Below are 22,141 nucleotides of genomic sequence, written 5' to 3' on the forward strand. Positions count from 1 at the left end.
CCGACGATTGACAGATGTTTTGTAAGAAGCCGACTGTTGTAAGGTTTCGCGCCCACTTCATTCATGATTTTGATTCCGAAGGTGGAGAAAGTGGGTGGTTTACGTTTTGTTGTGATCGCGGCTTCTGACAGCTTGGAATTCGTCATCAAAATTTCTGATTGATTTTTCAAAACACTAATTTTTACGTGAAAAGACGGTCAAAATGGGGACTTTGGAAAATACTTTACAAATTGAGACAAAATTAGAAAAGGTAAGGCTTTGTTTACGCAATCAATTTTTCAAATTTACGACATTTGAATGATTTTTTAGGAGAAAACAAACCAAGCCCTTTTGAAGGACCGGATGGAAAAGTATTCCGAGCTGACGCAGTCCATGTCTAAAATTCTAAATTCCTTCGAGCAACGTCTGGGAAAGCTGGAGCAGACCATTCTGCCCGTGTACAATGTCACCAAGAATTTGCAAAAGCAGCAGCAAAGTAAGTTCGGTTTAATTTCTGCGTTCGGAATAATTAACGGTACTTTCTACTTCCAGACCTGGACTCCACCCTAAACTGCATGGAGCAGGTTCTATCGCACTATGACGCATCGCAGGATGTTTGCAATCTGATCCATCAAGGACCGTCCGAGGGAAACATTTCCGGTTTCCTGGACGGACTGAACAAGCTGAAGAAGGCAAAGGATTACTTCCTGAACAACAATCCGCAGAGCGTGGAGCTGGAGAACGTGACCAGCCTGTTCAACAACGGGTGCGAAACACTTAACAACCATCTGAAGTCGCTGCTGAAGAAGCACAGCGTTCCGATGCGTCCGGTAGATCTGCTGGATTTGATTTACATCGAGGAGGACTCGTCGAACGAGGACTGCCCCTCGATCAAGCAGCTGCCGACGAGCACCCGGGACGGTTCGTATTGACCGTTGTGTTTAACGCCTTCTTGTTTCAACTGTGGAGTTTGTTTCGCAGAGTTGAACGTGATTGCGCAGTGGTTGGACAACAATCTGAGGCGGGAGTACGTGCAGATCTACGGGGACGAACGGTCGGAGGTGATTATGCGATCGCTGCAAAACCTGAAGGACCACCAGAAGAGTGGCAGCTGGGGCAACGAACCGTTGAAGTCGGCGCGGTATTACGGGAGGGCGTCGGATGCGGGCGTGAAGAAGAGCACCTCTGCGCGGTTGCAGCAAATGTGAGTAGTTTTTTGAGATTTTTTTAAGCTTGTACGCGAGAAATTTTAAAAATCTTAAAAGTTATATTTTGACAAGTTTCATGTGATTTTGTAAAAAAATATGGAAAATTAAATTGAAAATCTGAAAATTAGCGAAGAAAACCACAATCTAAAAATAGTCCAGATTTGCATTAACAAAATCGGGTCAAAATTTCGTCATGAACACGGAAAATATAAATTAATTGGCAGCTAAAAGATCCAATTAGCTGAAGTAAAATTAAATCAGACCTTTTCAAATGTTGGTCGCCAAAGTTCACCCGACCGCATTTAGCGTGAACTTCTTTCACAAGCCTCGATGGCGCAGTTGGCAGCGCGTAAGTCTCATAATCTTAAGGTCGTGAGTTCGAGCCTCACTCGGGGCAAAAGTTTTTTTGTCGCTATTTACCACCTCCCGAGTCTAATTTTGCACTTTCTTTCGCAGCTTCGAGCGCAAAGCCAACAAAATGTTCATGAAGGCGTCCCAGACGCTCGGACAATCGGCCGGCCTGGCCATGCGCAAAAACTCCTCCTTCGGGGACATCCTGGCGGCGGAAGAGTACGGCAGCGACAACGATCAGGAGTTGGAAAAGTACCTGGTGCTGCTGTTGGGACTTCAGAAGTTGCTCGTTTGGGAGCGCCAACTGTTGAACGATATCATTCCGAGTACGCGTCACAACGAAGTGTTCTCGCGACTCTCGCAAGCTTCGATAGAGATGGTGGTCAAAGACGCGGAAGCGATCACCGGCCGGGTGCTGAGAAGCATCAGCCGCAAGGAATGGTCCGCGGCGTTGGGCATCTTCTCCGCGCTCAAACACGTGCAGATCCTTCAGCCGGATATCGACAAAATCTGCGACTCAGCCCAGCGTCAACAACTGAGCGGAGTGCTGAGCAAACTCCAGCAAACCGGATCAAAAGCGCTCGAACAGTTCATCGACGGTGTCAAGAACGACGCCGGCGGTGGCGGCATGGTCAGCATGAGCTCGAGCACCATCAGCTACGGCGGAGGCTCCAACGTCCCGAAAGACGCCACCGTCTACGAACTCACCTCCAACACCATCTGGTTCCTCGAACAACTCCAAGAACACTGCGACACGATCGGCAGCATTCTCCAGCTCGAGCAAACCTACACCAACGATCTGGACCGCATCGCGTCCCACAAAACGGTCTCCGTCGAGCAGAAGAACAAAGCCCTGCTCGGAATCTACGTGCGCAAGGTGCTCGGCGAACTCAACTACACCATCGCCACCAAATCCGAACAGTACAACGACGTCGCCACCAAGCAGCTCTTCAAGCTGAACAACACGCACTACATCCTCAAATCCCTCCAACGCTCCAACCAGATCGACATCGTTGCCCTCACAGAGCACGACTGCGAGAAACGCTACCAGCGAATGATCCAGGACCTCAAGAAAGCCTACCTCAGCTCCTGGTCCAAACTGCTCGCGAACATTGGTCCGCTGGAGGATCTCCCACGGCCGGTGAGTGGACGCGTCAAGGATAAGGAGCGCGCAATCATCAAGGAGCGCTTTTCGTCGTTCAACAAGGAGCTGGACGAGGTGGTGCGAACGCAGAGGGCCGTCTCCGTGCCGGATGTGCTGCTGAGGGAGGGGATCAAGCGGGACAATACGGAGCATATCGTGCCGCAGTACAATGCGTTCTTTGAGATGTGAGTGTGATTGAATGATGGAAATGACTTTATAATTAAAACAAATTAACTCATTTGCAGATATTCCGAGGTGCAGTTTAGCAAGAATCCGGAAAAGTACGTCAAATATCGGCCAACGGATGTGACGGCAATGCTGAACAGCTTCTTTGACGATACTATTTAAGATGTTTACTGCTTCACTATATTCCAAAATATTTAAAGATATTAAGTTGTACGCCTAGCTAAGTTATCTGTATCAAGCACATAATAAACATTAAAAGCATAAAACGAGTCGTTTTTTTTCTCTTCTAAAGCTTTGGTTAACTTCAGATTTAACAGTTTCCATAAATGACCAGATAAAAATGGGTTTGAAACTAGAGCGATTAGTTATATCCGAAATTGGACGATTTCATAATCATATCTTTTTTAAGTTTTTCAAGTTAAGAAATTTTCCAGGTTTCATGTTTTCTTAAGTTTTTCCGGTTATAAATAGTTTTGTTATTTTTTAATGGTTAAAGTTTTTTCGTTTTTCAAGCTTTTAAAATTTTTCAGGTTTTTTTTTAAATCAAGTTTTTAAAGTATTTTTTTTTGTTCAAGGTTCTGATGTTTTCCAAGTTATATTTTCAAGTTTTTTTCAGGTTTACACTAGTTTAAGCTTTTTAATTAATTTTCAGATTTTTCAAGTTTTTTTTTTAAATTTGTTCAAGTTTAGGAGTTTTTCAAGCTTCAGTTTTTTTTTTAAATTTCGGGTTTCCAGTTTTTTTTTCAAGTTTTTTAGGTAACCTATTTCAAGTTTGCCAAGTTTTCTAGTTATTTTAGATTTTAAAGTTAATTTAGTTTTTCAAGTTATATTTTTTTCTAAATTTTATGAAGTTTTCAAGTTAAAAAAGTGTTTTAAGTTTCAAAAGTTGTTCAAGCTTTCCAAAAATTTTCAGGTTTTTCAAGTTCTTAAAGTTTTTATTTTTTTTTTGCTCTAAGTTTTTTTTTCTAATTTGTTTTATGGATTCCTAAGTTATTCAAGTGTTTCAAGTTTTCCAAGTTTTTTTTTATTTTTTCAAGTTTAAAAGTTTTTTAATTTTATTTTTTTCTCAAATTTCGGGTTTTCATGTTGTTTTCAAGTTTTTAAGATTATTTAAAGTTTTTTATCTTTTCCAAGTTTTTAGTTTTTTTTTTAATTTTCAAGTTAATTAAGTTTTTTAAGTTTTGTTAAAGTTCTTTAGTTTAAAAGTTTTCGAAGTTTATTTTTTTCTTAAGTTTATCAAGTTTTTTAATTTTATTTTTTTCAAATTTCGGGTTCTCATGTTTTATTTTTTAAGTTTTTAAGGTTATTTAAAGTTTTTTTTTTATCTTTTCCAAGTTTTCTAGTTTTTTTTAATTTTCAAGTTTATTAAGTGTTTTAATTTTTGTTCAAGTTCTTTAGTTTAAAAGTTTTCGAAGTTTATTTTTTTCTTAAGTTTATCAAGTTTAAAAAAAAAATCAAGTTTTTAAATTATTTAAAGTTTTGTATTTTCAAGCTTTCAAGGGGTTTTGTCCGATTGTTTTAAGTTTTTAGAGTTTTTCAAGCTTTAAAAAAAACTGGTTTTTTTTTTTAAGTTTTTCACTTTAAAAAAAATCATGTTTAAAAGTTTTCCACGTTTTTTTTTAATTTCAGGCTTTTATTTTTTTCAAGTTTTTTTCTGGTTACTCAAAGATTTTTATGTTTTTATGTTTATTTTATTTTAAAGTTATTCAAGTAATTCTAGTTTTTTTTAGTTTAGAAGTTTTTCGAATTTTATTTTTTTTAGGTTTTTCAGGTTTTCAAGTGTTTTTTTTTTAATCAAGTTTTGCAGGTAATTTAAAGTTATGTAAGTTTTCATGTTTTCAAGGTTTTTTGTTCAAGTGTTTGAGGTTTTAAATGTTTTTAAATGTTTTCAGGGTTTTCAGGTTTTTGAAGTTTTTTATTTTTTGTTCTAAGTTTAGGATTTTTTCAGATTTTCATGTTAACCAAGTGTTTTAAGTTTTTAAAGTCGTTCAAGCTTTTTATTTTTTTCTTGTTTTTTTAGTTTTTATTTTGTTTTGATGTTTAGAAGTTTTCTAAATTTTAATTTCCTTCAAAAAACATGTTTTCAAATTTTTTTTCTAAATTTCAAGTTTTCAGGTTGTCGAAAGTTTATTTTTTATTTTTTGAGTTTGTTTAGATTTTCAAGTTATTCAAGTGTTTTAAGTTTTTCAAATTTTCAGGATTTTTAATATTTTACATTTATGTTAAGGTTTTTAAATTTTTTCAAGTTTTGTTTTTAATTTTGTAAGTTGTTAAAGGTTTTCAGGTTTTTCAAGATTTTCAAGTTTTTTTTAAATTTTTCGATTTTTTAATTTTTTTTCAGGTCTTTCAACATTTTATACTTTTATGCCTTTAAGGTTTTCAAGTTTTTTAAATTGTCCGTTGTTTTATGTTTTTAAAGTTTTTCAAGCCTTTTTTTGTTTTTTAATATTATCATCATATTAAATTCGAGTCAAGCGGTCCTTTATCTGTAAAATTCGTGCCTTTTATTGTATCTACAGTGCTGGTTGGGTAACTGGGCTGAGAACGTAGCACAGTCACCGAATGCTGCTCGCCAACTGGGCTGAACGAAAAATAACGAGGGGACCACCGATGCATAATATTTTCCTGGTTAAATTTAAAAATAAAAGTTACTCAAATTTATTTACAATGATTACTTTTCATATTTCTGTAATTGTTACATGAAGTTAAATAATAGTAGTTTATGCAACAAGTTGCAAAAAGAGGATTTTTTCAGCATGAGTCGTACATTTATCCAACGAGGTTCACCGAGTTGGATAAATACGAAGAGTGCTGAAAAAATCAAGTTTTGCGACGAGTTCCATACAACATTTTTGGCAATTCCGATAAACACCCTTTGAGTGAAATTTTAAGTCAAATTTTCATGTTTTTTGTCAATAAATCGATTAATTCACCTATTTCAGTGCTGAAAAGTAGAACTTTTCAGCATTTATTTTGAAAAGTGTTGCTATTCGATTCTGTTATTTTTGGTACAGAAAAGTAGGCTATTTCGTCGTTCAAGAATGACAGGAAAAGTAAGTAGTTTCACGACGGAATTGCAAAAAAGTTTTTTTTTATTTATTGAACATGATTTTTGCATTAACCCCTCGGTCATTTCGGTTTGTTTTGGTTTTTTGACATTTGTCTACTTTTTACCTGCAGGGCTATAAGGCTTTCTAGGCCCAGTGAAAAAAATATAATTTAACTCAAAAATGACGAACTCCTCGTCACAGTGTCCTGATGCAAACAATGATCGAGCTGTAGCTGTCACAGCCCTGCGAAGTATGTTGGCTGACATATCGGGCAGTCAGTCAAAAAAACCAGCTAGAAGTCGCCTGACAAAAAACTTTTGCTAGAAAGAGATAGGAAACCTGATGCAAACAAACGTCCAGCTGTCATGTAAACATACTTTGAATGTGTTGGTAAATTTCTGACTAGAAAGCCTTATAGCCCAGTTATGGAGCGCCCAGTCAAAAAACAGCCCAGTAAACAACGCCCAGTTACCGAACAAGTACAGTACAGTAGTATTTAAAATGTTTTCCAATTCCACCGCCATTGTGGTCGCCATTTTTGATTACATGTTTCCAAATGGATTATTTGAGCTCAATGAATAATGAAATTTTATGGATATCCATATGGTATGGTTTAGAGGTGGGCAAAACCGCTCTTTTTTAGGAGCCGCTCATTTTCGTTCGCTCATTAAAAAGAGCCGCTCTTTTGAACGGTTCTTTCGCTCTTTTTCAGAATATGGATGAAAAGGATATTTTTTAAGAATGGTATGATTTTTAAAGCTATTTCACATTGGAATTAGCTAGAAAAAAAAACTAAAAGCGAGAAGATGCCTTTGAAAACCATAGGTCTTGGCGGTCTCTATGTCAACATTTGTACTCGAACCTAAACGTTCGAATAATTGAATGGTATCCAAACTTAAATCTAGGATTTTGGAGAAATTTCTGCTAACTTTAAAATTGTGTTAATTTCCGCCAAAATTGAACTAGTGCTGATATTTTATTTAGTGAAAATATTCTGTTAACTCTATTCTTTATTCTGATTTGATCGATAAGTTCTATAAACGCTGAAGTTTATTAGGGCAAGAGGATTTAATTTTTTTTCCAAAATCTCTAAGCTATTTAGTAGAGTTTTGGTAGTATTTCATAAGTTCAAATTTAACACTACAACTTGTTGAAAATTCAATAAATTTTATTTATAACAAGTTAAAAAAATATTCCATAGTGAGCCGAGACCGGAGTTTAAAAAAGAACCGCGGTTCTTATTTGTGAGTCATGGTTCGTTCGCTCTTTTTAATGAATCGGCTCTTTGAGCGACTCGCTCTTTTTTTGCCCACCTCTAGTATGGTTTATGAAACTCAAAACACACACTTTAATTACTTTGCTGTAATACCAAAAGGTTACCTTTATTCCTACAAAACAAAATAATCCAAAGAAGTTGCTTCTTTTACCATTCACATGCTTAATAGTTACGTTAGAAAGGCACAATTAATAAATGCACATTAGTTCCGATTCCGCGTTGCGCGGATTTCTGAGTAATCACGATTCACTGGTCCTCTGCCACGACGATCTCCCTACTTGTACTCGGCGTTCAGCGCCCGCCCGATGATCATCCGTCTAATCTCGGACGTTCCAGCACCAATTTCATACAGCTTGGCATCGCGCATGATCCTTCCGGTTGGATAGTCGTTGATGTACCCGTTTCCACCGAGAATCTGGATCGCTTCCAGCGCAACCTGGGTCGCCTTCTCCGCGCAGTATAGGATCACACCGGCACAATCTTTGGGGTTGGCCTTGCCGAGGTCACAGGACCGGGCCACCGAGTAGAGATACGCCCGGCAGGCGTTCATCGTGGTGTACATGTCGGCCATTTTGCCTTGCAGCAGCTGGAACTCGCCGATGCGGGTGTTGAACTGTTTGCGGCTGTGGGCGTACTCGAAGGCAACGTCGCAAGCGGCTTGCATGAGACCGACGGGGCCGGCGGCCAGGACGAGACGCTCGTAGTCGAGACCGGACATGAGCACGTACACGCCCTTGTTGAGTTGGCCGAGGATGTTTTTGGCGGGGACTTTGGCGTCCTCGAAGATCAGTTCGCAGGTTCCGCTGCCACGGATGCCCAGCTTGTCCAGTTTGGGACCTTGCGAGAAGCCGGGTGTGTCCCGTTCAACGATGAAGGCCGTGATGCCGTGCTGGGGCTTGGCACTCAGGTCGGTCTTGGCGTAGATGATGTACGTGTCGGCGTCTGGGCCGTTGGTGATCCAGAACTTGCTGCCGTTCAGAACGTAGTAATCGCCCTTCTTGTCGGCACGGGTCTTCATGGAAACGACATCGCTGCCGGAACCAGGCTCGGACATGGCCAGCGCACCGATGTGCTCACCGCTGATCAGCTTCGGCAGGTACGTGGTTTTTTGCTCTTCGGTTCCGTTACGGTGGATCTGATTCACGCACAGATTCGAGTGGGCACCGTAGGACAACGCGATCGAACCGCTGGCACGGGACAGTTCCTCGTTGATGATGCAGTGGTCCAGGTACGATCCCCCGAGGCCACCGTACTCCGGCTTGACGGTCGGTCCCAACAGCCCCAGGTCACCCATCTTCTTCCAGAAGTTACGCAGGTCCCTACAAAGTCATACATACATCAAGTTCAAGAACCCCCTCAATTCAAGGCCACCCGAACTCACTTGAACTCATTCTGCTTGTCGATCTCCTGAGCGAACGGCGCCAGCTCCTTCTGCGCAAAATTGAACACCGTCTGACGTAACTGGTTTAGCGGAGGTTGGAAACGAAAGTGAAACTCTTGTTGCTTGCAATTCGCTACCCAGAACTTCTTACCTGCTGCTGTTCCTCGGTCAGCCCGAAAATCGTCTCATCGATCGGGTAGTGGGACAGCGATCGCGCGCCGACTCCACCGATCAGCTTTGGCCGCAGCAGTCCCTTGGCCAGGAAGCGGGCCGCGGTCGTCAGGTTGCGAATCGACATCTCTGCTGTGCTGTTCTGGACTGTGGAGCTCTGGTTTACGCACACTCTGGCGGTCGTCAATCGGCGATCCCCGAGGGAGGGTTTGATTGATAAGCACACCGATAAAGTGCTGAACTGAAAAATAAGTCCGCGAGTTGGTGATAACTATAGAGCTTGAAGGCAAAGTCCCTCGGAGGTCGGTCTACGCTTGAATAACAAGTTATGAATATATTTCGCATGTGGCTACAAGACAGCGCAGTGTGCGTAGAACGTCCCACGACGACGACCACTCGGTCGTTGAGTTGGCTCAGCCGGTTTGTGTTTGCGGACATCGGGTTCTGATGTAGTGGTTTCGCTTCGGTTCAGCGTTGTCTATATGACGATGATAACGGACTTAATTTTAGCACCACGTGTGGATGTAGTGGAATTTTGGAGGCTTGGCGATGATTGGTTGGGCAAAGTTGTTGACAATTTGGTCAAATCTCAATGTGCTTGATTAGATATGTAATTCTAGATCTGAGATCTTTGATTATGTCAAAATGTGTAATGTAACTGATATGCCGTATTTTGCAATATTTTATATTTTTTCAAAGTAGTTTTATTATTTAGGAAAGTAAAAGTAAAAGTAAATCTTTCCCAGTTCCTGAGGGGAACACCCTTGAAGAGTATCGGGGCCGGCATTTACAAAGCGGATTCAGTGGCAGTTGCATTCTCAACAAAATGTTAACATGTTAAGGTTAATGCTAATATTCCATAGGTCGCCTCCCTAAGGTGTCGTGATAAGGTCCAGTTTGTGACGATACACTACCTTCCCTTTACTAAGCAATCGATTCCAGAAGAGAAAAGATCACCAGTTGTGTTGGTCCGAGCCGGGATTTGAACCCCGATCTACCGCTTACGAGGCGGAAGCGTTAGCACTGGGCTACGTGGCTCGGTCAATTTAGGAAAACGACCTTAAATCATTTTTTTAAATAGAAGAATGCATGGAACAGAAATAATAAGAAAATTATAAAAATTTAGGGGTTTGGTAGTTAGATTTGTTCAAAATTGAGATTGCTTATGATTTTAATTTTATTTCATGAATATTTCCTCAATTTTAAATCAAAATATGAATGAAATCTTTCATTCAATTTCTGAAATTTATAATTTCTTTAGAAAAACCTAAATTCAAAAAAAAATCAAGACTAGCATTTTAAATTGGCGTAATATTCAATGTTTGGCCCTTTTAAAATGTTAGTCTTGATTTTAAAATTTTCAAAACATTTTTTTCGAAAAGATCGAAAAATTTCACGAATGTTTCATGTATTAACATTGAAAATCGAACCATTGGTTGCTGATATATCGTTATTAGAAAATGGTGGGTTGTTTTGGTGAGACTTAGGAAACTTCAATTTTCGTGTTTTTTTTTTTTTTCTAAAAGCGGCTCTATCTCAACAACCCGAGGTCCAATCTTCAATGTCTCTTTGACAATTTTATAGCAAATTTTCTGAACTTCCTAAAAAATATTTTTAGAAATGGTCACTCATGGTCACTATTTTTAAAAATTGAAAAACTGCAAAAATTTCGCTAAAATTAAACTTTCGGTGGCTATATCTTGAAAACGGAGCCCTTTATCAAAAAATCTGTAAAGTCCTTTTCGATTGCAAATTCAATTTTGCATTAAAACATTAAAAACTTCGATTTTTTTTCCAAAAATCACTATTTTTTTAAAAATTCATAACTCGGCGGCAGATTTTTTGACCATTTTTCTCTATTGCTCAAAAGTTGCAGATTTTTGTCCCCTAAAACATATTAAAAAATCTCGAAAATCAAAAAATACTTATTTTGGAAAATTGAGTTTTAGTGAAAAAAAAGTTGATTAAAAATTTGCAAATTTTTTTTTCCGTGTACCAATTTTTTCTCAAAAATCCTCAACAATATCTACAACTTTGCCGAAGACACCAAATTGATCAAAAAATTCACTCAAAAGTTACAGTTGTTTGAATATTTACATACCATTTTTGTACGGACAGCAGCCAAAATTGTATGGAGACTTGTATGGGTGAACCAATGACACAAAATAGCTTATTTGGTCATAGGGAAGGCCCCCACAAAGTTTGAGCCAAATAAAAAAATACAAAAAAATGGTCGAAATCGGCCGATTTCGTAGAGAGTTGCTCAAATGTTTATTTTAGTTTATAGTTAAAAAGCAATAATAATTTTCTTCGTTCTCGAATTCATGAAATTAATTAAGGATTTTGGGAATTGATTCTTTTTTTTCTTTTTGATAAAAAAATAAATAAACATAAATCATATTGTTTTACTTTTTTTTTGGGATTGGGATAAGAATAGTAGATCGAATAAAAAAAAAGAAGTTGACTAAAAAACGACTTCACAAGGCTAGTTTTTGAAAAAAGAAGAGTACTCTTAAAAGAGTACGTCTGGTAAAACAATTTACCGTAAGTGTTCAAGATTGAGTTTTGACACATTTTGTTTTGACTAAAGTTTATATGACAAATGCAAAAAAAAAAAAAGAAAAGGTGGATGGGGGTTGTAAAATCGGCATACTTTAAGGATACTATAAAAGATTGACGAAAACCATGAAACAATAGAAGTATAGGTTTTAGTAGAACAAAAGTTGTTCAATGACTTCTAAACACGAGATAAATAATGTAACAATTGAAACTTTTCAAATGATTTTTTTCATTCATTCAAACTTGGTGCTTAGATTTCAAATTTAAAATGAAATTTAAAACTTCTATCATTAAAACTCCAATACACCGTAACCATTGACGAAATCGATCCTACCTCGCTGTTCTCAATGCTCATTCAAGCTTGCCACCATCACATTGATAGGCAAGTCTTGTTTATATTCGTTTCCTCTTTAACCCTCCACCAATAACTGTTCATTCGCGCGACCCTCTCCAGCCTTCTAATGCTGACCAGGTGGTTGCTACGGCAGTTTTACACGCTCTCTCTCTGGCGATTGCGCGCGCTCTCTCCCTCTCTCTCTGGTTTATACTCCCAGCTCAGAGGTCAGCCCAGCCTTTATGTGTCAGTGCCACAACAGTGTTTCATTCAGTAGCAGATACATAGGCGCGTAACTGTTGTAGTCATTCGGTCGCCCAATTCTTGTGGAGGGTGAAATCTTTGTTTTTGATATCATGGTCGAAAAGCTGGACCATTTGATCATCAAAAGCGAACCGTTCTACGCCGTCGAGGACGCCGAGCTGCTGAACGGAATCACCGGCCAGGATGGTGACTTGAGGGGACTGTGCTTGAACCGGCTGGGGTTGTCCGAGGACACGGTGACACTGCTGGAAGGTATTTTTTTTGGAAGGATTTTGCTTTTTTGGGGTGGACTTTAAGTTTTGATTTTTGGATTTTTTAGCTCAACAGATCGACGTTGAATGTCTGAAGAAGATGCGCTTCGAGGACGTGGACGTGCTGTTCGAGAATCGCCCACTGGGGCCAAAGGTTCACTTCCGGGAAGCGTTGATGCTGTGGCGAATCGAGCTGGGTCTGCCGATGAGGAGTCTCCGAGTGATGGCGTTCAGGAAGCGTTCCGGTGAACACGATGGCAACGGGTGCAATGGAACCGGTCCCAAGTGTTCCCGGGGTCAGTTCCACGGTCCGGTGGACCAGCTGGGAGTTGTGACACCGGCCACGACGCCCGAGCTGGTCGTCAAACCAAACAAAGTGCCACCAAACATCGACTACAAGCAGTTCAGCTGGCCAATGACTACCGAAGTTCTGCGGGACATTCTAGCCAGCTGTAGCGTTGGTCGCATGATTCTACATTCCGCCGAGTTGGCCACCCTGGAAAAGTCCTTCCAGAGTCAGCTGACGGCCATCATCATAGATTACCACATGGCTCACGACGCCAAGATCACCGCGATGCAGCTGGAGAACTATTCGCGGTGCATCACGATGCTGTTTCCGCACGAGAACAAGGTAAACCAAAAAAAAAAAAAAAAACCCACCCAAAAGAAAATCATTCAAACCTTCGTCATTTTTAGACAACCTACCACATTCCACGCGGACCGACGCGCCGCAACCCGGGTGGATCACTGTACTCGCGGTTCATCAACCAGAAGATTAGCAAGAAGGCACTCGCCATCGGCAGTGGCATGGCATCGTCGTCGCCCTTTCTAACGTAGGAACGGTGTCCAACCTCCTCGCAAAAGGTGTAATGTAATATAGTCGTCGTAATAGTCAGTCAGTGGTTGTCGTCGTCGTAATCGTTGTCGCCGTTGTTCACGAAAGCATATTTTGTTACTTACTGTGTAAGGTTAGTCAGGGGCGTGCATTACGTTTACTGGCAAGAGAGGCTCGAGTTTTTTTTGTGCAATGTGTGTTTGTGTGCTCAGTTTTTAAAACCATTTGTATTAGGTAGAGAAATAGATTTATCAGGTTTTATGTTTCAACCCGGCGCAGCGCAGCAGTGTGAGTTTTATTAAAGAAAATATATTGTTTTAACGTGCATTTGAAATGGATTCTGTTTCACTGGTTGATGGACATAAGAGTAAATAAATTTCTTTTCAAAAATCTGAGAAAAATCACTGTTGCAAATGATCTCTGATTTGCAAATGATCTGATATTTTGCAATTCAGTGCATTATTTTTATTTTGCCTTTCTTACAAAAGAACGAAAAACGCTATCCAGCTTTTTAAGTGAAGATGGCGTTCGAATGTTGAACGCCCGAAATGTCAAAATCGCGCAGTGGTACCAACATTGCGAAAAAGTGTGCCATGGCATGACAGCCACATTTTTTGTCTAATGTTGGTGCTACTGCGCGATTTTGACATATCGGACGTTCAACATTCGAACGCCATCTTCGCTTAAAAACCTGGATACAGTCCAGACTCGATTATCCGAAGGCCTCCCAAAAAATTCACTTCGGATAATCGAATCAAGAAAAAAAAATTTTTTTCGCTGTCTTATGTTTGATTGTTGAGCTTAAGTATGACCCCTAAACTACTCTAAGGTGATTAAGAAATTTTAAATCCAAGATGGCGGCCAATATGGCGGTGATGAAATATTGAAAAGGTGCATGTTGTAATTAAATAGGCATTCAACCATTCAAATTTGACTAAAATGGGGTCGCCGAAATCAAACACACGCAGAAAAATGTTTTCTAGAATCAGCCTGTACGAGGTTTGAATCAACAAAATGTTTGTCGAATATAATCAACGCAGATTTTGCGTTGAAACAAACCTTGATTTTCTCAATTCCACAAAAGTCTTTTGTTGTTTCGAAAAAGCTGCTTTGACGTTTAGCGTTGATTCAACAAAAATAATGATTTTCAAATCAACAAAACGTTTTGTTGATTCAAAAATGCCTTATTTTTCTGCGTGTAAAAGTTAAATAGTAATGCGATAGAATTTAGTTTTGCTCATGATTCGATTATCCGAAGTATCAGGTTTAGGATAATCGAACTTCGGATAATCGAAACATCGGATAATTGAAACATCGGATAATCGAGTCTGGACTGTACTCAGAAATCTTTTTAAAAGTCGTGCACGGGTTGGGAATCGTCCTAGAATAAATCCTATTATAAATATAGAAATAAAAAAATGCATTTTTAAATTTCTTAAAGCTCTGAAAGGCATCATTCTCGATCGGCCATTTGGCGGCCATCTTTGTTTTAGAAAATATTCAAATCTTGATTCAGAATGTATCAATCAAAAAACGGGTTTCTTTGTGTTGTTTGTAGGAGCGTATTACTTGTAGTGACAATTTTTTCATCACAATTTATTATTTCTGTACTTTGAATTTAGAACCATCATTGACGTCATTGTCCCAAAGGTGTAAGACTCCCTGTACGACCTTAATTTCTGAAAAAAATATTGAAAATACTAAATTTTTTAGGCTCAAAAATTTAAGTATTCAATCTCAATTTGAATCTACAAATTCAAAAATAAAAAAAAAGTCGTGTTGCTAAAAATTGGATGGCACTGTATTTAATTTTTATGTATCTAAAATTTTAAAATAAAATTTTAAAATAAATTTTCAAGTAGTTAGTCATAACTAATTTAAATCTTCAGGAATGAAAAAAATGTAATGAAAAAAACTGTTACAAAATTCAATAATAAAATATTCGAAGAATTTGAAATTAAAATTCAAGAATATATTTTTTTTCTAATTTTCAAATGCTTGCAATAAAAAAATAAAATAAATTTAAGGATTGGTGAAAGTAAGAAAATCGAAAATTCTAAAATTCCATATTTAAATTCAAATAATTTAGAAAGATTGAGATAAAAAATAAATAAACATAAAAAGGCCATTTATTTTTTTTAAGTGAGAAATTCTCTACCCAAACCGGAAATGGATTTTATTTGTATTTTTTGATTTGGCTCAAACTTTGTGGGGGCCTTCCCTCTGACCAATGAAGCTATTTTGTGTCATTGGTTCACCCATACAAAATGGTACGTAAATATTCAAACAGTTGTAACTTTTGAGTGAATTTTCTGATCAATTTAGTGTCTTCGGCAAAGCTGTAGGTATTCTTGAAGACTATTGAGAAAAAATAAATACACGGAAAAATGTTTAATGTCTAAGAGTATAACAATTTATTGAAATGGTACAGAAAGTAAAAAAAAAACTCTCAAAAAAAATGAAACTTAGTAAAACATATGTATTCTACATTATGGAATTGCAGTGCAATTAATTGCATCCAGAATAAATATGCTTGAAGGATTGAAGCGCCTTTAAATATAAATAAAATCAAAATTATTTAATAAAAAAGTAAAAAGTTTTGTTTCAGGGAAAAAATATCTTTATTTTATTTTAAGGAAAATATCGAGTTATGAAAGCTCCTAGTTAATATTAATTTTATTCTAAAGCAACTTTTCTTTTTAATTAAGCATGATTGATTCCAATGATTCAGTGTGTCCAAACAAAATCGAGTTGTGTGATTTATTTCTCCATACAAGAATCAGAGACAGGGACAAACATTCAATATTACGCCCTTTTGAAATGTTAGTCTTGATTTAAAATAAGGTATTGTTTTCGAAAAGATCGGAAAATTTCACGAATGTTTCATGTTTTAACATTGTTAATCGGACCTATAGTTGCTGAGATATCGACATTAGAAAATGGTGGGTTGTTTGGGTGAGACTTAGAAAACATCAATTTTCCTGCTTTTTAGCCTTTGCATAGCAATATCTCAGCAACTATGGGTCGCATTAACAAAGTTCAATAAAGCAAAATATAGAGAATTTTCTCAGCTTTTCAAAAAAAAATTTTCAATGGTGGGCAAACTAATTTTGAAAAATTAATAACTGCAAATATTTTTAAAAAGTTACCCTAAAAATTTCTTTAACTTAAAAACGGTGCACTTTATGAAAATTTCACTAATGTACTTTTTGATTGCAAACTCAATTTAACATCGAAAAATGAAGTTAAATAATTTTTGCGATCAATATTTTGATATTTTTTGAAATTAGTATTGATTCAAAAATTCATAACTCAAACAAAGATTTTTTTTCTGGAAATTTCTGAAAAGTTTTCATTTGATGTCCCCTAAAACATCAAAAAATAAAAAAAAAGAAAATCATGTTTCAGTGACAAAAAGTGAAATTAAGAATCAGCAAAAAAAAAAAACCATTTATCATTTTTTTTCAGTGTGTTACTTATCCATAGGGGGATGGCGTCGCTATTTTTAGACCACATTTTCCACTTTTTCTCTTCGAAACCGACTACTTTATCGACTTCATTTTGCTGGGCGAGATAGGACGCCGTCTATTTTTAGACGATGACTCAGCACTTTTCCACTCTTGCGCTTAAAAAACCAGGTGGCAGCACGATGTAACGCCACGTCCCTATACCTACAACTTTGCCGAAGACGCAAAATCGATCAAAAAATGTCTTCAAATGATAAAGATTTTTGAATTTCCATATTTCATTTGCTGCCAAAAACTAAATGGACAAACTAATGATGCAAAATGGCTTGTTTGGGCATACTGAAGGCACCAAAAAAGTTTCAGACGAATTAAAAAAATCAAAAATTCAAAAAATACAAAATTCTAAAAATAAGAACGATTTCGTAGAGAATTGCTCTACTACCATGTTTTTAACTGTGAAAGTATTTTACTTATCGCAAAAATATTTTGAATGCCTCTTTTCATGACGTCAAAAAAAAAAATCAAACCATCCACATTAACGACCCCGGGTCTTTTGTGGTCTCTATTGCAAGTTTCTGCTCGAACCTACGAGTCCGAAGGCTTGAATGAGGAGAGCACCCAAACCTCTACTCCAAGGAACCTTCCACCCCAGTGTTTGAACTGACGACCTTCATATTTCGAGTCCAACCGCCGCCAGCGATTCCACCGGAGTAGGCTTGGTTTGGTGTGTTACATATTTGTATTTATGGAATGGAGACGACTCCTACACCTAGAATGACTTAACGGCCTAACAACCAAGGCTCACCAAATTTTTTTTACCGTGTATTAATTTTTTCCAGGGTAGTTCGTACCGTATCCATACCTACAACTTTGCCGAAGACACCAAATCGATCCAAAAATTCCTTCAAAAGATACAGATTTTTGAATTTTCATACATCATTTTTGTATGGACAGCCGCCAAAATTGTATGGAAAATTATATGGACAAACTAATGATGCAAAATGGCTTCTTTGGGCGTACCGAAGGCACCAAAAAAGTTTCAGTCGGATTAAAAATACAAAAATTAAAATTGAAGAAAAAAGACCGATTCCGTAGAGAATTGCTCATTATAAAACAGTAAACTAATTTATACTACAAATTCACAGGAATTTGGCATCATGAATGCACCAAACTGCGCAAAATATCCAAAAGAGTTGTCTGTAAATTGCGGGGAAGTGGTAGAGCTGTTGAGCAATCATACCGACAACAACTCGTCATGGCAGGTCGTTAAGAACAAGAAAGGTGATGTTGGCCGGGTTGACAGAAGAAAATTGAACCTGAACGCTTTCATTACGGTTGGAAATGAATTCATTCAATGCAGGAAATGCATGTTTACGGGTGATATCGAGGATATGAGCAAGCACAACATCGAAGAGTGTGAGATGTACATCTGCAAGATTTGCGGGATTCCGTTTGGGAATTCAACAGCCTTGAAAATTCATAATAAAAAGAACAGAGATTGCACCAGGGTTATCCTGAACAAAGCTGCCAACTGCCTTCAATGTACGTGTTGTGGTAAAACCGGCTTAATAAATAACTACAGAGCTATGGCAAAGCACGTGTCAAACCACAGAAAGGGACGTCAGGAACGAGAGCTTGTAGATTGCGAGCTAACCTACGTTGAAGGAAAATTGCAAAGCATACAACTAAACATAAAAGATGAGGATGTTACAGCCACGAAGGTGATATCAACGTTCACAGTACCGATGGAATCGCAAATTAAAAGAATCTTCACGGACATGAGAATTGTCGAGAATACACTTACACCAAAATCTGAAGAGATGGGTTCCGACGAAATCATTTTCTTGGAAGGAGATTCGGCCCAACCGGAGGAACCACTGGAACCGATTATAGATCCGCAAGAAGATGGAACGGAGGAAGAAGATCTGGGAGATGGAACGGCAGCGCTGGAAGAAGAACCGGTTGTGAAGCCATCGGGAGGAGATCCGGACCAACCGGAGGAACCGCTCTTTATGGTAACTGCTCATCGCGCCGCTCGTCAAGGAGTTCGTCGACCAGCCGCCGGTGGAACGGAGGAAGAAGATCTGGGAGATGGAACGGCAGCGCTGGAAGAAGAACCGGTTGTGAAGCCATCGGGAGGAGATCCGGACCAACCGGAGGAACCGCTCGTTATGGTTACTGCTCACCGCGCCGCTCGTCAAGGAGTTCGTCGACCAGCCGCCGGTGGAACGGAGGGACAAGATCTGGGAGATGGAACGGCAGCGCTGGAAGAAGAACCGTTTGTGAAGCCATCGGGAGGAGATCCGGACCAACCGGAGGAACCGCTCTTTATAGTTACTGCTCACCGCGCCGCTCGTCAAGGAGTTCGTCGACCAGCCGCCGGTGGAACGGAGGAAGAAGATCTGGGAGATGGAACGGCAGCGCTCGACTTCAACGACAAGAAGAAGTAAACCGTCGCGCCGCTCGTCAAGGAGTTCGTCGACCAGTCGGCGGTGGCAGCACCGTCTCTCGCAGGACTCTGGTTAAAGTTCCGGCCCAACCGCAAGAAGATGGAACCAAGGAAGAAGATCTGGGAGATGGAACGGCAGCGCTGGAAGAAGAACTGCTGGAAGAAAAACCCTTCGAAGAAGAACCGCTGGCTCTCGTCTCAAAGGTTCGACGACTCGCCAATGCGGAGTCAGCAGCGATGTTTGAAGTAAAATATGAAAACGATAAAAGAATGTTTCACTGCAAACTATGTTCAGCGAAGTACACGACAAAACTTTGTGTGTTGTCTCACTGCAAAGTGAAACACATGGGGATTGTTACTATTAACAAGTGCGAAAAATGTGGCATGAATTTCAAAGACAGAGATGAATACACGAAGCACGTCAAAACTCACGAGCCACATAATTTTAAATGTGAAACTTGCAATCAAACATTTGTTCGGGATTCTGAGTTTAAAAGGCATCAACGAACGGATAAATGCCGCCGAAAGAAAGATCAATAGTCTCGCCTGAAGTGCCTAATAGAAGTGGGGACACGAGATACTGAGAACCCAGCGATTTTTGAAGTGCCTAATAGAAAGTGGGGACAAGGCACTCAAAATGCAATGCCACTCACAGTTGGTCACTCAAATTCTACCAAGCGTTTAAATGGAAGGTGTTCATTTTTTGACAAATCCTATGGACAAAGAGGAGATTGTAAACACCTCGTGTGTAAGATCTTGGAGGTGCTCAATTTTTTGACAGAAAATCGCTGGTTTCTCAGTTTCTCGTGTCCCCACTTTCTATTAGGCACTTTAGCACCTGCGACCAGCCACGACCAAGGAAAGCACCTCCTCGGAACCCACTTTCGCTGAAGAAGCGATTCCGACCAGCAGAAGAAGAAATGCCGCTCCCATCCATCCGGATGCGGACACCTCGGTCCTGGACGCCCATGAAGTCATCCCCGCCCGGAGCATCCGGGTCCCCCAGATCAGGGCGTTCCATCGAGCAGATTTTACTGCCCGAATGCGGATACTTCGTTCCTGGAAATGGTTCTGGACGCCCACGAAGCCACTTCAAAGTATGGCCCGCGGGCCAAATGTGGCCCGCGAGGTGATTTTTTGTGGCCCGCGGACCCATTTTGAGTGATCATAGAAAATGGTCCTTTGACCAATTTGATAAGTGATTTTATAATTCCTACAATCAGGGTTTAGTTTAAGCTTTTTTGTGAAAATTTTATTTTTTGGTAACAAAACTAATTATTTACCATCGGAACACATGGGGCGAATTGAGACAGCAGTTTTAACCATGTTGGAGCACAATATTTGGATTTTTCTGATTGGTTTCGATTAGAACAGACTAGAGGTGGGCAAAACCGCTCTTTTTTAGGAGCCGCTCTTTTTCGTTCGCTCATTAAAAAGAGCCGCTCTTTTGAACGGCTCTTTCGTTCATTTTCAAAATTTGGATGAAAAAGATTTTTTCAAGAATCGTGCGATTTTATTTGGAGAAAATATTCTGTGAACTCTTCTCTACATTCTAATTTAATAGATAAATTTTATAAACGCTAAAGTTTAATCGGACAAAATGAATAATTTTTTTTTCCAAAATCTCACAAATATTCAGTAGATTTTTGGTAATATTTGACAAATTATGCTATTTGAAATGCTATAATTTGTATTCCGGTATTGAATTTTCAATTCCCAAAAACAAATTTAATACTACATTTTTTGGAAATTCAATAAATTAAATTCATAACAAAAATCATGCCATATTGAAACGGTTCTTTCAAAAGACCGGAGTTTAAAAAAGAACCGCGGTTCTTTTTTTGTGAGCCACGGTTCGTTCGCTCTTTTCAGTGAACCGGCTCTTTGAGCGGTTCGCTCTTTTTTGCCCACCTCTAGAACAGACTCAGACCAACAAAATGTGTACATCTGTAAAAGCGTTAAATGCTCTGAAAAATGCTGCCCCTATTCAGACTGTAGTCCCGATTCGCCCCAGATGACGGTATATATTCTTAAGTCCCAATGATACGAAATTAATATCTTGTAGAAAAATCTATCTTAATAAGAGTTTGAATCTCGTCGCCATCGTGCTAACTTGTCGTACGTGCATTTTGGGCCAAATTGAGTTAAGGACGCCATTTTGTGCAGCTCACAACGCCTCACCTTTTGACCTTCACAGATCCCCAAAATTCGATTTCAATCCTGAGATATTCAACAAAAACCGAAAAAACTCCGTGCATTTTTGTCACTTTACATATGAAAGTAGTTTCAATCTTGTCGTGCTATCTTGTCATTCCATGAAAATTGATGTAAGTGCGACAAAAGGCCAAAGGGATTTCAGGCCAGAAAAGTCAGGATGCGTTTGTCGCACGTACAAGCTAGACTACCGTAAACATTTGTAATTATAACTCGGGACTCCAGCAACCAACTTCAACCAAACTTTGGGACAATGCACAGAATGGTGAGCCAAACAAAACGTGTTTGTTATTGTTTACATTGCGTGCTTTCGTTTTTGAATATTCAAGGTCAAACATTAAAACGCGTTTTTCTCGGAACGTCAAAATGGCGGGTGCGACAAGATAGCACGACGACGTCGATCTGTAGCAATTGTAATTTCTTCTAAATTTCTGGAACTTGATTGAAGTAGGAAACTGTAACTGTGAATTACGAATTTAGGTGACTAACATCTGATTCAGACAGACCAGAATTCATTCAAGTTTATTTATGCTGAAGTATATTGAAATATGATGAATAATTGTTTAGAAATCCATTTGAAACGATATAATTAAAGTTACACTTTACTAAAAAAGCAAGGAAAAGCAATTAAATAATAATTTATTGATTTCAATAAATTTGAACCATGATTGAAAGCTTTTTTGAACAAAACTGTAGAAAAAATTACAATTTTTGTTCTATGATATTGAAATGAAGAAAACGTAAAAAAATACATGAAATTTTAAAAACTTCAATTGTCAGATGAATGTTCCCTAAAGATCGTTTATTTTATTCAAATAAATAAATTTTCATGTTTGGCCCGAAGGCTCATGTGAGCTTCAAATTTGGCCCGCCATTCAAACACTTTGGGCACCCCTGATCTAGACATTCTTACAAATCACTGGAAACAAGAATCGTTCCGATTGGTTGAGTAATGCCCGAGAACCAGCGAGTTGAAGTTACCGTTCCACCTTTTTTGGGGGGCTTGGGCGTCCGTGTAAGTT

General features: G+C 38.7%; 3 protein-coding genes and 1 non-coding gene across 4 annotated transcripts; 3 read left to right on the forward strand and 1 right to left on the reverse strand.

Moving 5' to 3' along the window:
• Positions 1–6: 6 nt before the first annotated feature.
• Positions 7–3,133, forward strand: LOC6048143 (exocyst complex component 7). Its single transcript, XM_001865071.2, has 6 exons — positions 7–250; positions 310–475; positions 532–900; positions 961–1,183; positions 1,644–2,867; positions 2,928–3,133. Exons 1-6 carry the CDS (start codon positions 203–205, stop codon positions 3,028–3,030), a joined length of 2,133 nt encoding a protein of 710 aa, XP_001865106.1. The 5' UTR covers positions 7–202; the 3' UTR covers positions 3,031–3,133.
• Positions 1,512–1,584, forward strand: Trnam-cau. The gene has a single exon. It is a non-coding gene; the product is annotated as a tRNA-Met (tRNA).
• A 4,137-nt stretch (positions 3,134–7,270) lies between the features above and the next one.
• Positions 7,271–9,148, reverse strand: LOC6048142 (isovaleryl-CoA dehydrogenase, mitochondrial). The gene is made up of 3 exons (XM_001865070.2): positions 8,727–9,148; positions 8,576–8,655; positions 7,271–8,513 (listed from the first exon to the last, which is right to left on the reverse strand). Exons 1-3 carry the CDS (start codon positions 8,871–8,873, stop codon positions 7,469–7,471), a joined length of 1,272 nt encoding a protein of 423 aa, XP_001865105.1. The 5' UTR covers positions 8,874–9,148; the 3' UTR covers positions 7,271–7,468.
• A 2,727-nt stretch (positions 9,149–11,875) lies between these two features.
• LOC6048141 lies at positions 11,876–13,374 on the forward strand. The gene is made up of 3 exons (XM_001865069.2): positions 11,876–12,155; positions 12,223–12,785; positions 12,851–13,374. The coding sequence occupies exons 1-3, from the start codon at positions 11,996–11,998 to the stop codon at positions 12,989–12,991; spliced, it is 864 nt and encodes a 287-aa protein (XP_001865104.2). The 5' UTR covers positions 11,876–11,995; the 3' UTR covers positions 12,992–13,374.
• The last annotated feature ends 8,767 nt before the right edge of the window (positions 13,375–22,141 follow it).

Source organism: Culex quinquefasciatus, chromosome 3 (genome assembly GCF_015732765.1).
Source record: "Culex quinquefasciatus strain JHB chromosome 3, VPISU_Cqui_1.0_pri_paternal, whole genome shotgun sequence".
Lineage (NCBI taxonomy): Eukaryota > Metazoa > Arthropoda > Insecta > Diptera > Culicidae > Culex > Culex quinquefasciatus.